The sequence below is a fragment of the Salmo salar genome, chromosome 13, assembly GCF_965601325.2.
Source record: "Salmo salar chromosome 13, fSalSal1, whole genome shotgun sequence".
NCBI lineage: Eukaryota > Metazoa > Chordata > Actinopteri > Salmoniformes > Salmonidae > Salmo > Salmo salar.
This window is the reverse complement of record NC_138303.1, coordinates 30864215-30881868: the sequence shown is the minus strand read 5'-3', so window position 1 is coordinate 30881868 and position 17654 is coordinate 30864215. Positions and strand designations below refer to the sequence as shown.

The 17654-nt window shown below is 46.9% G+C and overlaps 1 protein-coding gene across 2 annotated transcripts; it reads right to left on the bottom strand.

Annotated features, from left to right (window-relative positions):
• Window positions 1-59: 59 nt before the first annotated feature.
• On the bottom strand, window positions 60-16002 carry LOC106566823 (polycomb group protein ASXL1). 2 transcript variants are annotated; one of them, XM_014135258.3, is made up of 13 exons: window positions 15529-16002; window positions 12264-12346; window positions 10616-10618; window positions 10348-10465; window positions 10037-10196; window positions 9221-9351; window positions 8920-9004; window positions 7880-8002; window positions 6998-7164; window positions 5097-5193; window positions 4603-4708; window positions 3468-4437; window positions 60-3210 (listed from the first exon to the last, which is right to left on the bottom strand). In XM_014135258.3, exons 1-13 carry the CDS (start codon window positions 15583-15585, stop codon window positions 520-522), a joined length of 4791 nt encoding a protein of 1596 aa, XP_013990733.3. In that variant the 5' UTR covers window positions 15586-16002; the 3' UTR covers window positions 60-519. The 2 variants fall into 2 exon arrangements, with proteins under 2 accessions (XP_013990733.3, XP_082816080.1); XM_082959954.1 differs by lacking the exons at window positions 7880-8002; window positions 12264-12346; window positions 15529-16002 and having other exon boundaries at window positions 10616-11030.
• Between the last annotated feature and the right edge of the window lie 1652 nt (window positions 16003-17654).

Below are 17654 nucleotides of genomic sequence, written 5' to 3'. Positions count from 1 at the left end.
GTATAGTCTTGACTTTGTGCGGGAAAAATTGAAAGAAAGCAATTACAAAAAAAGGAACGTAATTTATGCTTGCTTTAATGATTTAAAAAAATATTTATTTGCAAGAAAGAGACTAGAACAAATTCCCCAGAGGGGAAAACAAAAACAATAACAAACGGCCACCATTTTCACACTGAACTGATGACAGGTGTCAAGATGAGGTAAATGTTTTTTTGAGAAAAGAAAAAAGGCACAATTTACAAATCAACCGTGCCAAGTAAATTCACATTAATTATAATACAAAATAATAATCATAAAGGCATTAGAAAAAATAAGCAACAAAATACAGACCGATTGTATAATACAAGGCATCATCCTGCCCGTGTTCCACCCTCGGAACATGTCGAAGCCTTAAGTCCCACACCCTTGTTTCTCTCACAAGTCCTGGGTGTGTTGTTAGTTAACAGTTTATACATGGAGCAGGTATGCTGAAGGTAGCACACCAAACCACCAACACTGTAGCAACGTCAGAGAAAGCGCCTATCTGACCACCAAGCAGGATACACACAGTTTGGAGGGACCGATGCAGTCGTCGTGGCAGAAGGCCCCGCAGCCCTGGCACATGATCATGGCCTTGAGGCGGCAGGAGCACTTGAGGGCCACCTCCTCAGCGGCGCTGTCTGCGAACGCCTGGATGCTGAGCGTGGCGCTCTGGCTGGCACTGTGGCGCTGACGCAGCTGTAGGACGCCATCGGCGATGCTCCTCGAGAAGCCGCTGCCGTCCACCACAGACACGTTGGCCGTGTAGCTGAAGCCGGGCGCCGACACACCGCTGCCCCCGCCCTGCTTGGGCAGCTTACCGTAGAGCTGGAAAGGGAGGGAGGAGATCGAAGAGGAGGATGAAGATGAAGAGGGGGAGGTGGAAGAGTATTGAGCTTTGCTTTGCGCCTCCTTCTTAGCCATGCGGGCTAAGGACATCTCCATGTTCAGCAGTCCCTCCATAGCCCCACCTCCTCCTCCTGTCAGGTAACCGTCCATAGAGTTCACTGCCTCCTTTTTGGTGACCACCACACCTGGTCCACCACCGACCATGGGGCCAGAGGGGGAGGTTTTGGCAAGAGCTTGACAAGAGGGCCGGGAGGTGACCTCGTTCTTCACGCTGGGTGCAGGCGAGAGCTGCTGTTTGGAAGTGTGCCAGTTTATCTTGACAGTGGGGACCACCTCAGAGGGGCAGAGGTCAGGGGTGGCCCGGGGCTGAGCAAGGTTGTTGTGGTGCCTCTCCGGAGACTCTCTGATGACGGCCGACTCTTGGGAGTTCCGTCTGGAGGAAGAGGATGAAGAAGAGAGGGATGTAATGACGGGCACGGCCCCGAGGGGCACAGCACCACCTGGCTGCTGGGACAGGTACTGCTGCATGGCCGTGGCCCGAGAGGAGGCCTCCTCCAGCAGGCAGGCCATGCGGGAGGGCACTGTGCCCGGGGGAGAGGACCCGAAGCTCCGGCTTGCTCCAGGGGAGCCTCCTCGGCCAACAGGGGACTTCTGCTGGTTCTGAGAGGACAACTCAGGGACTAGGGACTCCCCCGTATGGGCCTCTGTGGGGCCCCTGAAGCGAAGGCCCGGATTCCTGGTCTGTTGCTGCCGGCTGAGCTGGGACTGGGGGGCTGGCTGGGGCCCCCCTGGCAGGCGGTTGATCTCTAGCTTGCTAGACGAGTGCGTCTGCGGCAGGACTTTCTCCATCGGGAGGCTGCCTTGAAGCAGCTGGGTGACCAGAGGATTGTTGGCCTCCACTGTGGACACAGGCCGGGCCGAACTAGGGAGCCTCTTGGAGCCAGCGGTGGGGTGGATGGGAGAAGGCTTCAGCCCCAGCCTACAGTCCTCCTCAGCCGAGCCCCGGCTGGACGCTTTGTAGTCATCCATTGGGTCCGTTTTGTGCCCCCTCTGGGTTTGGGAGTGTGGCGCAGCGAGAGTCTGTTGGTCTGGGTGGGGAGTGGATTCAGGCTGCGGGTGTTTTTGGCCTGGCTGTATGAGACTCTGGCTGGGCAGGCCGTTGGGGAAGCAGGGCTGGATGACCGTTTGGCTGTGGCCGTGGTGGTTTGACACGTGAGCCTGGATGACCGGCTGCTGGATCTGCTGTAGAGGGGGGCTGCAGATCACAGGCTGTCCGTGGGCCTGCTGAGACAACCTTTGGAGGTGCTGGATGTTGCCGTTGCGCTGAGCAGGCAGGTGGTGGCTCCACATGCTCAGGTGGGGCTCCTCCTCCTGGCTCTCGTTCTCGCAGTCGGAGGCCGTCTCCGTGGAATCGCTGTGATGCCCTGCTTTGTCCTCTCTGACTGAAGGTGGGAGACGAGGGAGGGAGGCTGTATCTCTCCCCCTCTCTGGGGGCTGCGACTGCTTTTCGCCCTGGCTGTGGCCCTCTCTGGCCGGGGTAGGGGGGTTCTCTTGTGTCCCCACGTGGTGGGAACCATGTTGGATGACACCCCCTCCTCCCCCAGCCAGGGACCTGATCACATCCACTCCCTGGGCCCCAAACCTGGGCAGAGAATCTGGGATGGAGGTGGGCGCCAGGGGACCATTTTTGGCCGTTGTCCTGTCACAGTCGTCCCCCTCGCCCCGCCCTCTGAGGTGGCTGGACACAGACTCAGGCTCCAGCAGCGCTGCCTTGTCCGCGAGTCCGTTGGAGGTGCCTTTGACTGGTGGTGGTGGTGTCCCCTCTTCCCCACTCAGCTCCCCTGGTCGCTCCTCCTGGGTGGTTGGGGATGGAGTGGGGGTCTGCGGGGGCTCGGAGAAGGACAGGGAGGGGTTGGAGGAGGTAGACAGAGAGGGGGACGAGGCAGCTGTGTTGGGGGTGGGGGTAGAGGGCTCTAATTTGGACTGCTGTAGTTGTGTTCCAGGCGGATGAGAGCCCGCAGGCGATCCCTGCTCCTCCACATCTCCTGCTCCTCCGGGCTCGACGGGTCCTGGGTGCTCTCGAGTTCGTCTTCCACTGCTGCGATCCTGTAGCCCAGCACCAGCCCTGCCCCCGCCCGGCCCTGGTCCGTCCCCAGTGGCTGCAACAGCAGCAGCGGCCTCGCGCTGGGCCCGGGCCTGCTGGGCGCGGGCTTTGATGTCCGCCAGGGTGCGCGCCCCCGTCCCAGGGCGCCTCGAGCCCTCGCCGGGGGGCACGATGCGGGGACAGATCTGGTAGGTTGGCGGCCCTTTGACCCAGGGCGGTTTGATTCTGGAGAGTTGAATCTGGAGGGATACAGAGGAGAGCATATCAAACATGGATTTTACTAAGGCCATAACAGACATTCGCATCCATTGCTTGACTAAGAATCCCACACCGAAACCCAGTCAATCATCACTAATGACATTTTTGGTGGAGACAAATCACAATAATCAAACTTACTTTACAGGTTGTGGATTCCAGGTCGTAGGAAATTGAGTGCCTGCTACTGCACCACTACAGCCACAATAAAGGGTTACAATTACAAATGGTGACCTCATACCCGGATAGGTGGGACCTTGGGCTCCTCTGCTGTCGGCTGCGGCTTTTCCGTGTGAACACCGTCAATTGTGGTACGAAAGGACTGACGATCTTCCATTCGCGGCCTCTTTTCGGGGAAGCTGGAGAAGGCCTGGGGCTCGTCTGGCCTCCTCTTCTGCTCCTTGGCGGCGGCGATGATGGGGGCGGGGCTGGCTGCAGGGCTGCTCTCCCGGCTACTGGTGGTTGTGCCCCCCGTGACCGAGGTGACCATGGAGGCCCCGTCGTCCAGTGGATCAGCGGTGGCAGCGGCCGTGGAGGAAGAAGAGGACGAGGAGGAAGAATCCAAGCCGGCGGTGAACCCCCCCTGTCTCTCTGAGTTGGAGGAGGGAGATGAGGAAGGGGAGGAGGACGAGGAGGAGGAGGAGGAAGACGAGGAGGAGGGAGAGGAGGTTGAGGCGACGGCAGGTGCAGGCTCTTCGGGGAGCAGGCGGGCGGTGACTTCAGGCTCATCGGAGGCGCTGATGGATACAGGGCTGGGACTGGGGGTCGGGGTGGGCACAGGCATGGTCACAGACGGGAACGCAGGCACAGGGGAAGGGCAGGGCACGGGCTCTAGGGAGGCACACTGGGCTGGGACCTCCAGTTCACAGTCGGCCTGCAACACGACCTCTCCTCCCGGCACTGTGGTGGCCTCTGGGACGGGCAAGGGGACAGAGGCAACAGAAGCTGCATCTAAAGTGAGCGTGCCTTCCAGCTGCTTGGAGGACTGCAGGGTAGGGGAGTTGGTCTTACAGAGGGTGCGTTGCGCCCTGCGTCTCAAGTCTGCCCGCGTTCGCCGTCTCATCCTGCCATCGCGCCTCCGCCTGCCCACATTGCGGCGCTTGGGCGTTCCCGCCGCCACCAAGGCCACCTTGCTGTCCAGAACACTGGTGGCAGCATCGGCCGCTTCGCTCATCGTCAACTTCAGAGACTCTTCTCGGGTCAGGCCAGACCTGCAGCAATAGAACAACATTAGTATAAAGAGTATATACACTTTTATAAAAGACACTGTTATACAGTTGAAATAATCAAGTAAATTTGCAAATGGTCCATGGAATAACAGGGAGCTTAAAGAAATAACAGCCGATGTTGTGGCTGTGGATGTTCAGAAGACTTACTTTTGACCGTGGTACTCCTCAAAGAACTTCTCCTTCCATGCCTCCACTTTCTTCTCTTTCTCCATCTCCTGGCGGAATCGCACCTGCATCTCATGGGTGAACTCCCCTGAGCAGGTCAAACAATATTGGATTAACCTACAGATAACTGGCTATAGCGTTTTATATAATACCTTCATGTATTGACTGATTTCTGTTTCCCCTGATATTCGCATGGTATTTAGTAGAAAGCTATGTGACAGCATCAATGGGTACTTTCTGGTACTGAATACCCAAGAGACAGTAATTCATGGGATATTATTGTACACCATGTTATTTCTAGAAAAATACCTGCCAATTTCTGTAGAGTAAAATAAATTGCTAGTGAATTAACTCCTGAACGGAAAGAGTTCCCCACCTGTGTAGCCAGTCACTAACCCCTAGTCACGTGATATCAGTGGGGCTTTATACCAACCATAGTATATAATTAAGTAAGTACTTTATAATAAAGTACTAACCCTCAGCAAGCCTTTCCTTCCAGCTCTGGGAGGCGTGTGTGAAGAATTCATTGTTGAGAGCCGAGTTACTGAGGCGAGCCAGACCATCAGGTCCAACCTGGAGAAGAAGGAAGAGTGGGTTACATTCACAGACAGAGCTGTACGAGAAATCCAAAAAACAATATGGCACTGAGAAATTATGAGACATTATGGGTTGGACTAAAAAGGCACACTCCAATGGAGAATCTCCATTGAAAAATCTTTAGTCCAGGGAAAGGTTTAACCTGGGTCCGGGAAACTGTCCTTGAGTTATACAGTTGAAGTCAGAAGTTTACATACACTTAGGTTGGAGTCATTAAAACTCGTTTTTCAACAACTCCACAAATTTCTTGTTAACAAACTATAGTTTTGGCAAGTCGGTCAGGACATCTACTCTGTGCATGACAAGTAATTTTTCCAACAATCGTTTCCAGACAGATTATTTCACTGTATCACAATTCCAGTGGGTCAGAAGTTTACATACACTAAGTTGACTGTGCCTTTAAAGAGCTTGGAAAATTCCAGAAAATGATGTCATGGCTTTAGAAGCTTCTGATAGGCTAATTTGAGTAAATTGGAGGTGTACCTGTGGATGTATTTCAAGGCCTACCTTCAAACTCAGTGCCTCTTTGCTTGACATCATGGGAAAAGCAAAAGAAAATCAGCCAAGTCCTCAGAAAAAAAATTGTAGACCACAAGTCTGGTTCATCCTTGGGAGCAATTTCCAAACGCCTGAAGGTACCACGTTCATCTGTACAAACAATAGTACGCAAGTATAAACACCATGGGACCACGCAGCCGTCATACTGCTCAGGAAGGAGACGCGTTCTGTCTCCTAGAGATGAACGTACTTTGGTGCGAAAAGTGTAAATCAATCCCAGAACAACAGCAATGGACCTTGAAGATGCTGGAGGAAACAGGTACCAAAGTGTCTATAGCCACAGTGTAACGAGTCCTATATCGATATAACCTGAAAGGCCGCTCAGCAAGGAAGAAGCCACTGCTCCAAAACCGCTATAAAAAAGCCAGACTACGGTTTGCAACTGCACATGGGGACAAAGATCATACTTTTTGGAGAAATGTCCTCTGGTCTGATGAAACAAAAATATAACTGTTTGGTCATAATGACCATTTATGTTTAGTGGAAAAAGGGGGATGCTTGCAAGCCGAAGAACACCATCCCATCCATGAAGCACAGGAGTGGCAGCATCATGTTGTGGGTGCTTTGTTGCAGGTGGGACTGATGCACTTCACAAAATAGATGGCTTCATGAGGGAGGAAAATAATGTGGATATATTGAAGCAATATCTCAAGACGTCAGTCAGGAAGTTAGAGCTTGGTTGCAAATGAGCCTTCCAAATAGACAATGAACCCAAGCATACTTCCAAAGTTGTGGCAAAATGGCTTAAGGACAACAAAGTCAAGGTATTGTCAAGGTAGTGGCCCTGACCGCAATCCTATAGAAAATTTGTGGGCAGAACTGAAAAAGCGTGTGCGAGCAAGGAGGCCTACAAACCTGACTCAGTTACACCAGGAATGGGCCAGAATTCACCCAACTTATTGTGGGAAGCTTGTGGAAGGCTACCCGAAACGTTTGACCCAAGTTAAACAATTTAAAGGTAATACACTCAATTAGTATTTGATTGCATGTAAACTTCTGACCCACTGGGACTGTGATGAAAGAAATAAAATATTCTCTACAATTATTCTGACATTTCACATTCTTAAAATAAAGTGGTGATTCTAACTGACCTAAGACAGGATTAAATGTCAGGAATTGTGAAAAACTGAGTTTAAATGTATTTGGCTAAGGTGTATGAAAAACTTCTGACTTCAACTGTAAATGATGACTAGGATTCTAAATGATGAGCATGCTCCCTCACCTGGCGGTCGACCTCGGGGAGGAGCTGCAGGAGTTGCTGTTGGGAGTGGGCTGGGAAGGCAGAGAAGGTGCGCATGTTGATGAGAGCCCTGATATTGGTGTTGACCAGGATAGAGCCGGGCGTCTCAAAGTCCACCTCCACCCCGCCTCGGCTCCTCTTCATGGGCCCTGCAGACAAACACAACCACAGGCCCGCAAGTGGCTAATGCTATCCAATGGATATGGGTTTAAAACTCATTCATTCAACTAACAGCAAGCACAGCATGGCCGTTCCATTGCAAGCCAACAACTCCAGTTAAGAGCCAGCAGCACAGTCATTCAGGCGTTTAGTTTAGCAGCCAACACAATCACAACAGCTATCAGTCAGTGAGCGGTTAAGTATGTCCTGGCCGGATAGCCAGTGTTGGGATAGCTAGCCGACACTGGCATTCAGTTAGCAACCTGCAATGCACTGCTGTTCAGTTAGCATTAGTGACCAATGCATCCCTGACAATGTTAGGGACCAGTGTACTATTGGTTAGCTACCAAATCACCCTGTCAGTCTGGGATTGACCCAAAGTCCAGGTTTGACACTTATTCGTAGGCCTGTGTAGAAACTGAGACATACATCTAATAGTTCTACAGATTGTGTTCTATGTCCAGATTATGTTGTTTGACCTCTTCATTTGTGACAGCTAAATTCATAAGATATACAGATTTGTCAAGTTGTTTACAGTTCAGGTTCCGTCAGGCATATCTCTTTGCCAAAGGTGTCCTGAACAATGATGAAAGGAAAATAAACTGGGTTACAACTGGGAGAGGGAGAGGTTGGTGTTTTAGGGTTTACTGGAGTGAGGTTGGTTGGGTTGGTGGGCTTTATTATACCCGGGTCTAACCCCTGTACCTGAGTGGTAGCCACGCAAGCTCTTGAAGTGCTGGGGGCGTTTCCAGCTAGCCAGCTCAGGGCGGGCACGGAGCGTGGGGCCTGGACCCCCCCTAGAGTCTTCCCTGCGCCTCCCCGCTGCTCCTGGGGGGGAGAGGTGGGGGGAGGGGGAGCCTGGTGAGACACTCCGGTCACGTGTGTGAGGGGGGACTTACGAGCGGGAAGGTGGGGGTGGGCAGGTCAGGCAGACAAGCCAAAAAGGGAGGCAGCAGAGCCCATAGCACAGGGTGGGGGGGATTGGGACAGGTGAGCAATACAGACAAAGCAAAGGGAGCAGTTACCCAGTCCCACATTAACACAGAGAGAGGAGGGTGGGGGGTAGGGTGGAGCAGAAATCTCAGAAAGAGCTCCCCCACCTCATAGATAGCAATTGGGTTTACTGGGCAGCTAAATGTGAGGCAGGAGGGAAGGACTGATATGAGACTGGAATTTCCAGGTGCACACAAAAAGAAGCAGGGAGGACAGAAGTTGCACTCAGACAATGAGTGGCTAGGAGGGTTATTCTGCACGTAGAGACTGACAGACAATCAGCCACAAGAGGGGAGGGTTTCAGGGGATCCTCAGAATGAGAGAAAGACGGTGTGCACGAGGAGCAAGGTCAAAACTGCACACAGGTCACATTTCAGTCAACACGACACCTGCAGGAACACTAGCCATTCCTACACTTTCTTCCCATAGATAGCACTAAAACAGTTTAAAGGCCATTCACAGACTGTGTTTTTGTTACCCAGAGCTTACTGAGAAACTTGAAGAGGTTACAGTCTAAGAATGCTGCTGCAAAAGTAAATAGGCAACACATAAATAAAAAGACTGGCAAAGCAGTAGAGGCCCATGCTGGGTGAGAAATGGTTCAAGACCACTGTAGAAATATGACTCAGAGGTGTCTGTGTAATGCTACAAATTCTGCAACATTTTTATGCCCAGGAAGAGGTTGTGTGTGTGTGTGGGCACAGCGAGATGGGGTTAGGGTAGCAAAAGGGCTAGCAGAGAGAAGTGCTCACCTGATGGGACGTGTTCACCATTAACCTTGAGTGGAGTGAGGACCACTCGCGGCATCATCACAGCCTTCTTCCTCTGTCTGCTTGACTGCAGCGAAGGAGAGAAACGGACATGGTGAGAGGTAATAGAACGCTGAGGTTGTCACTAAGCCAGACAAAGGGGATATGCAATCATTTCCTATGCATGTAGTACTCATCTAAAAACCTCTTTAGACTCTATGCACTCTATGCACAACCACCTATAATATCTCTATTGAGCAACAGTACACATACAGACAGCCCAGGTTGAGGGGGTAAAGCGTACCTGTCTGGATCGACTTAGTCGGGTCTGTGCCTGGGCCTCAGAGCGCACCTGTCCAGAGACTCCAGATCTACTCAGCCTGGTCTGGGGCTCTGTGGAGCAGGAGGCACTGGAAGAGCTCTCATCTATGGACGCTGTGAGGGGTAGAGGGGGCTTTGGTCAGATACCAAATTGTTCTCTCTTTACTGGGTTCCAAATGGTTAAGTTGATGATAAATGGTCCATGGACCACAAACACTGACAATGAGGTTTTTCACACTGCACATGTTTTGGTTTCCGTTATCACAATTGGTGGTCTTTATCATCTAGCACTTTTCAGCCATGTACTCAGATAAACAGGAGCTCTCACCCAAATAAAATGTTTCTCTTAAATAAAATTTTTTTAAAAAAAGATCTAAGCCACGGTTGGCAGTTTCATGTGCACCCGTAACCACAGCAACAATCACATCCTAAAAATAAGAAAATTGTCTCTGGTTTGCAGTTGTTTAAAAACACTTCAATTTATTCTATCATAGGCATGCTCTTTCCGCCTTCATCACGACACATATTCCTATGTTGTTTTTAAAGTGCCTTTGAACAGGGCAGTCAGGGAAATTTAATAGTGATGTGTTAGATGTGTGTGCTTAATAAAGACCAGTGATGTAGTGGTATAAACAAATGGTGGATAAACTGTAAAAGGGCGGTTGATAAGATGGGCGCTGAGTAATGTAAACTTCAACAATGTTAATTTACAGTGGAAGTAAACACCAAATAAAAAGGGCATTTACTCTCCACTAAATGATCACTGATAAAGGCATGTGGTGATCCCAACCATACACACCATCGTTCTCTCCACTGGCTGCAACTGTTTCCATGGAGTCACAGCTCTCTTGCTCCGCACCATCCGTTAGCCCTGCTGTTGCTGTGTTAGCAGTAGCCGGTGTGCTGGCTTCGGCTGTCTCCGCCTCCGTCGAACTCTTGGTCCACTGCAGAGCGTTCTTCTGCAGAGGGACAGTCAGAAGAGAGATTGCTATCACAAACATGCATGCGTGTGTATTCCAGATATGGGTTTGTATGAGGTTTATTAGGAGTAGGGATAAGAGGTACGTGCGTGTTTGAGATATGGGTGTGTGGATTGGGCTGGTTCCATACCTTCAAGGTAAATAGACTCATCCTGCCAGGAAGCTTAAAGAAGATGCTGTTTTTTACTCTGTCCCCCCTCACCTGGGAGTGCAGCATGGTCACCAGACAGGCCAGAGGGGCTGTGCCACTGGTGGACAGAGAGAGAGAGACAGGGTGGGGTGATGGAGAAAGAGTGGGGAGAAGATGAGTGTGAGAAACAGAACAATACCTATGGTATGCAAAGAGACAGCTAAACATAAAATGGAAATATTGTCCCTTTGTTCTTGTGCCATCTTACCTTCTGATTTTGTTGAGCATATTGTGGATCAGGCCAGGTAGAGATCATGGAAGAATTGTGAAAAATGTGAGTTAAAGTTGAAACATTCCTTTCTCATGGATATTCTCATAACATATTGACTTATCTTTCATAAAACATGAGCGATTCTATTCTTGGTTTTGTTGCTGGTATACATTACCATAAAGATGGGCTTTAAAAGTATAATGTGAGATTCTGGCATTTAAGCCCTTGTTCTACAGTTGAAGTCAGAAGTTTACATACACTTTAGCCAAATACATTTAAACTCAGTTTCACAATTCCTGACATTTAATCCTAGTAAAAATTCCCTGTCTTAGGTCAGTTAGGATCAACACTTTATTTTAAGAATGTGAAATGTCAAAATAATAGTAGAGAGAATCTTTTATTCCAGCTTTTATTTCTTTCATCACATTCCCAGTGGGTCAGAAGTTCACATACACTCAATTAGTATTTAGTAGCATTGCCTTTAAATTATTTAACTTGGGTCAAACATTTCGGGTAGCCTTCCACAAGCTTCCCACAATAAGTTGGGTGAATTTTGGCCCATTTCTCCTGACAGAGCTGGTGTAACTGAGTCAGGTTCGTAGGCCTCCTTGCTCGCACACGCTTTTTCAGTTCTGCCCACAAATTTACTATGGGATTGAGGTCAGGGCTTTGTGATGGCCGCTCCAATACCTCGACTTTGTTGTCCTTAGACCATTTTGCCACAACTTTGGAAGTATGCTTGGGTTCATTGTCCATTCGGAAGACCCATTTGGAAGACCCAAGCTTTAACTTCCCGACTGATGTCTTGAGGTGTTGCTTCAATATATCCACATAATTTTCCTCCCTCATGATGCCATCTATTTTGTTAAGTGCACCAGTCCCTCCTGCAGCAAAGCACCCCCACAACATGATGCTGCCACCCCCGTGCTTCACGGTTGAGATGGTGTTCTTCACCTTGCAAGCATCCCCCTTTTTCCTCCAAACATAACGATGATCATTATGGCCAAACAGTTCTATTTTTGTTTCATCAGACCAGAGGACATTTCTCCAAAAAGTACAATCTTTGTCCCCATGTGCAGTTGCAAACCGTAGTCTGGCTTTTTTATGGCGGTTTTGGAGCAGTGGCTTCTTCCTTGCTGAGCGGCCTTTCAGGTTATGTCGATATAGGACTCGTTTTACTGTGGATATAGATACTTTTGTACCTGTTTCCTCCAGCATCTTCACAAGGTCCGTTGCTGTTTTTCTGGGATTGATTTACACTTTTCGCACCAACGTGCGTTTATCTTGAGGAGACAGAACACATCTCCTTCCTGAGCGGTGTGACGGCTGCGTGGTCCCATGGTGTTTATACTTCCGTACTATTGTTTGTACAGATTAATATGGTACCTTCAGGCATTTGGAATGAACTAGTCTTGTGGAGGTCTTGGCTGATTTCTTTTGATTTTCCAATGATGTCAAGCAAAGAGACACTGAGTTTGAAGGTAGGCTTTGAAATTCATCCACAGGTACACCTCCAATTGACTCAAATGATGTCAATAAGCCTATCAGAAGCTTCTAAAGCCATGACATCATTTTCTAGAATGATGTGGTTGAACAGCTTAAATGCCAGAATCTCGCATTAAAGGTGTGTGTGGTGGTGGTTTACCTCATTTCCTTGAGCCCCTTGGTCTGTATAACATGCAGGATCTGCTTGGGCGTCATGGGGGCATCAGAGAAGTTCTCTAGAACCTGGAAAAATTACAGTCAGTCACGAACATGTTATAGCCCATACAGATACAATTTAAGATGTACCTCCAACTATACCATACATCCAGTAAGTGAATACAGCAGCTTCAGAAATATCTGGTGAAAAAAGGCAACAAAATGTGAACTCCATACCTTATGAATGGAAGATTCACAAAAGGCAGTGTATAAAACTAGCGTCCATTTATTAAAATGTTTCAAAACGCCTGAGTTAACCACTCAAGCTTTGTCAGCAGAAAGCATGTGGCTTTAATATCCACTAAGACAGTGAAATAGCACAACAGACAATACACCCACAACTCGGCCTATCCCTCTAGGAGAACCAATTCATATAAACATACTATAACAATTTAGATAAGTGATATCGTGATAAAAAATAAAAGTGGGTAAATGCTATGGTGAAAAAAGTGACGCTCATTATACTTTCAATGCATTTTTACGCAAACGGTGGGTAAACAATCACGCAAAATAAAAAGGTGCATAAACAATGTTTATCCTCCACTACACCACTAATTCTAATAAAGTGACATCACTACATAGCCTAGCAGCATTTGTGGTTTTAAGTGCCACCTCCACTCCCTTAAAAATACAGTGAATTATTGATTCATTTCCATTAATAAGACCAGAGATAGGTGCTTGAGGTTGTGCCATCAATCCAGCGCCTCTCAGTGTGTCATGACAGGATGCATGAGAAGGAACAATACATAATTAACCCAAGGACACACGTGCAGGAAATTGGACGAAGAGGAAAAAGTATTTCGGTCAGGGAGACCAGCAGACAAAGCCAACTCCACGCACACAACACACACACACACACTGACAACACAGGCACACACTAAAGATGCACATCACAATAGAGCAACAGTATGCACCATGATTCAGTGAGGCGTTGATTACAGAATACCAAGACATGTGGCATTCAATGTAACAATTATGTTGTCCTTGTCCCTGCAGAAAAAGGAAACTGAAAACAGTCTCTGAGGAACTCAAGGGGGCAGATGGTGGATAAGTTAGACCTATCAGGGTTCTCTGCAATCTGTGGAGAAAAGAACCTGCCCAGTCATGCATGGAGAAAACCCATCACACACCACTACCAAACTCTTGATTAATGCCATGGGAGATTATTTTTGACTTACTACAGATAGGCCTATATGAAACTGATAAACTAGCCTACACAGACTGTGCTTATGGTTGTCTAGGCAACATAACATTGTTGGTAATAGTATGAAAAGTGTCTTGAAGGTTCTCCTTTTTTGTATGTGGTGTTATGCAACCCTAAATGGATTTGTTCCATATGGTGATGTGGGTGCAGTCGAAGCGTGTTCCTCTATCTCGTTGAAGATACAATTTCACACCGGCCCATCCCCATTTATCTGAATGTGTGAGCGTGCAAGCTAGGTATTTGTGTGTTTCACTAGCGGTTCTCAAACCACGCTTGAAAGTCTGTATTTGTTTTTATCTCTTATCACTAAATCGGTCTGTTATTCCTGTATGCCTCAGAGAATAATGAGAAGCTAGCATGGCCTAGCACAAGTTTCGGAACACACTGGACTCACCTCAGCCTATGAATATTGTTTAGGCTCCCCAAAAGCTAGCCTAGCCATAACATTCGCACCACAAGGATCTGCAGTGACATATGGGCTTGGGTTATAAATACATGCATTCCCCACACAGTGAAAACCAAAAATGGCACTGAGCTATGTAGCGCTGCCGTGGCGTGCAAGGATGCTGATAGGCAGGGAACAGAAAAGTAGGGTCTGGCAACGGAATAGAGCCCCACCCTAAAATTTAAGTAACTTCCACACCCATATTAGAAAGGAGAAATTAGCCGAAGTTGAGCTATAATGCATCTACAGTATGCATGCACAATGTAAAATATGGTAGGCTTTATAGCTATAAGAACTGAATAAAATGTCATTAACTGCATCCAGGTCAAAATCCTCAAGAAACACCAATGATACTGCTATGCAACACAGCCTCATCTGGCAGTGGAGTCGCAGAAGAGGGGTCTGCCTACCATTTAAATGAATAGACTGTTGCCAAATGCAGACCGTTTACAGCAGTAAATGGGCACTGTGTGTTAGGGCTCTGCATAACTACACAATGTTGGTACCTGACTACCCTACTCTGCATCAAGACACAGCTCTGAGTGGCAACCTCATGACATTCCCAATCGTATATCCTTTTTACATACAATTTTAATCCAAGTACTCTCTGATACAATATAAATAAATGTAATCTACCTCATATAGTAGGCCTGTATATTTAGACCACTCTACAAAGAATAGAGAATAGGGTGTCTTGTTGCGGAAAAAAACATAATGGAAAATTGAATTACAATAAAATGTTACAATGGTCATTGAAGAAAGCCACAAGAACACAGACATGATTTGTATACCATTGGGTTGTAACGTTAGCTGGAAGCCTACAAGCAACTTCTTAGCTGTCTTCTTTATCAATATGGCTAAATAAAAACTTTACATTCATACACCAGCTTAGCTATCCAATAACCATGATGATAGCTACATAAAGACAACTGTATCCATCTTTGAATGGTTGTAGCTAGTTACCACCAAGATTACATTAACTATAGCTTGGGGTGGTACTCCCCTGACCCCTGCTCTGACCATAACCAGAGGGACCTGTCTAAATGTGTTAAAATAAGAGCAGACAGTGTAATTAACGTTAGCTTGGGTGGATAACTCTGAAATAGTTATTTGTTTACATTTTCAATGAATGGTGGTACCACTGGTAGTCTGGCTAATTTACCAATACAGTGGGTTATGCTAACTCGCTAGCTAGCAAACAAAGGGTCAAACTGGAAGGCAGACGTACCCGTATGTTAGCTATGCTCCTGTCAACAATGAGCGTTAGCTTAGATACAACCAGAGCCATCTAATGATAACTCTGGCTACAACCAAACGTGGAATGACTAACGTTAATCATATGAATAATAAAAGTATTTCGTTATCAGGAGCTCAATGCATTTACTAATTTCACTGTTAACATGCTGGCGATTTAGCTAAATTAATTTGAGATTATCCGAGCACTCCTTGCTAGCTAACGTGCAGCCCAGGCTCCGACTAATATTTGTTTGGTTGCTGAGTGTTCGTCTTCCCTGTCAGTACATTAGCTAGCTACTATATTAATACTAAAGACAGTATTACCATGCGAGCCGCCTCAGCCCACGTGCGTTCCTTCTTTCTCTTCTGTTTGTCCTTCATTTCCTCCCCTCTAGTAGCTTGCTAGTTATCGGTTGCGTCTCCAGCAGCAGCTAGCTTCCTAGCAAGCTAAATACGGTCGGTGGATCAAGAAAGCCCGAACTAGCAAGCTAACGTTAACTGAACTGTTTCTCTCCGTTTCGCTAGCCTTCCCACCACGTAGTTGCTCGTCTGGTGCTCGGTAGGCACGCCTCTTGTTGAGCTAATTCATTTAGCTATATAAACTATTATTGTTCTACGCTAGTGCACGGTAACGCGCCTAAAGGCTAGTAAGAAGCTAGCTAGCTAATAAACACATACGGGGGGCGCAGTAACGAGCGAGCGCCTGTCGTCTTGAAGCTACTACCACAGAGTTTCTAAACCTAGAGGGCCCAACATCGCGATACTTCCCAAGACTCTACCTATAGCTCAGTGGACTCAACAGAAGAGACTGGGGTTTGGGAAGTCAAAGAGAGAAGTGGACAATTCTTCCTTAAATTGTTCGTTTTCTCGATTTCTGAAGGCACATTAGATTCGAGCCAATGTCTTAAGTAGCTGATTGTGTTATAACTCCAACCTCAAACTGACACGTTTTCATTTTCGTCAAAAACGACTTTATATCGATGGACCGTTAGACCTGATGACTTGTTTCTGCGCATGAGCTTAGCTAGCTAACGTCGCATACTAAACCATATTGTTGTATTAATAGGGGTTCACAGCGAAGCTAACCTATTGCTTATCTCTCCTGTATTCTTTATTATATTTCTTGACATGGTGAAATAACTGAAGCATAAATGTGTAACTTTTTTCTAAATTGGCACAGAGTAACTTGGTAAAAAATAATGTCACATATTGGCCTATAGGTGGCGCTGTTATAAGCAGTCTCACTTAACACACTCCAGCACAGTAGGTGGCGGCATGAAGATTAAACATTTGTTTGCTGACCGACATATTGTATGAAGAAGTCTCACTGAAACCGAAGATAGACCAATGAGCCAGATGTTTCACTGGATGTATAAATCTGAAGCATCCAGTTGGCGTTTCCACTCACCACCAACCATGGTGATGAGAGGAAGCCCAGTGGCCTGCATTGGAGAAGATGGCGCGAGATGGATTTTGGCCGACATTCTGCAAATGTTCTCATCGATGAAACATTTTATCTCAATACAGTTTTCTATTCCCAAAACTAGAATATGCTACGAACAGAGTGGACTACGTTTTGTAGACTTTACCCTTTGCCGATTTTTTTTTTTTTTTTGGCATTGTCTAGAAGGAGTGCACGAGCGAATTGAGTTATTTCACATGAGCACTTCAATATGTAAATACATGCTAGAACGCGCAAATAGGATCTCACTTTAACCGGTTTTAATAGTTGCAACCGACAGTATTTTTCAATGACATCACGTTTGGGGTGTCTCCCGTCTGTTTTCCGTAAACAAGCGCTGTATCATGGAAATATGGCCATGTGGAAACCTTAACTAAGTTGGAGAAAAGCAAAGGGATTGGTTAAGAGATGGCGGAGTCATCAGGAAATCAGATTTTACGTGTCCATTTAAATCCTTTCTAAATCCACTCCACAATGGCTTATCTACTTGACACGTTCTAAGGTCATCAAAGCCATTATCATGATGAACCATGTTAAGTTTGGCATTGATGTCTTAAAAAATAAGGAAACTATTAACAATTCAGTTTTTTGACTATGTAATGCTAATACTTAAAATAATCATAAAAAATAATCATAAATAATATTCTTCTCATGGACTAAATGTCAGATTCACTCCAAATCTGGTTTTTGGACTACAATAGTCCCTAAAGAGTTTGAGAAAACAACATTGACGCATTCAAAGATGGCCACACTATACACTATACCAGTTGATGCATATTAGCACATATGCTAAAATGTGCAAAATATACATAAAAAAATCGAATAAAAACCAAATTTGGAATTTACTAATGAAGGGATCGATCACAAGATGGCTGAGTTATTGACAAATCAGGTTTTACGTTTTCATTTAAAACACTGTAAATCCACTCCTCAGTGGTCTTTCAACTTGAAACTTGTCATCACCCTCATGGACATCCCTAAGATTGAC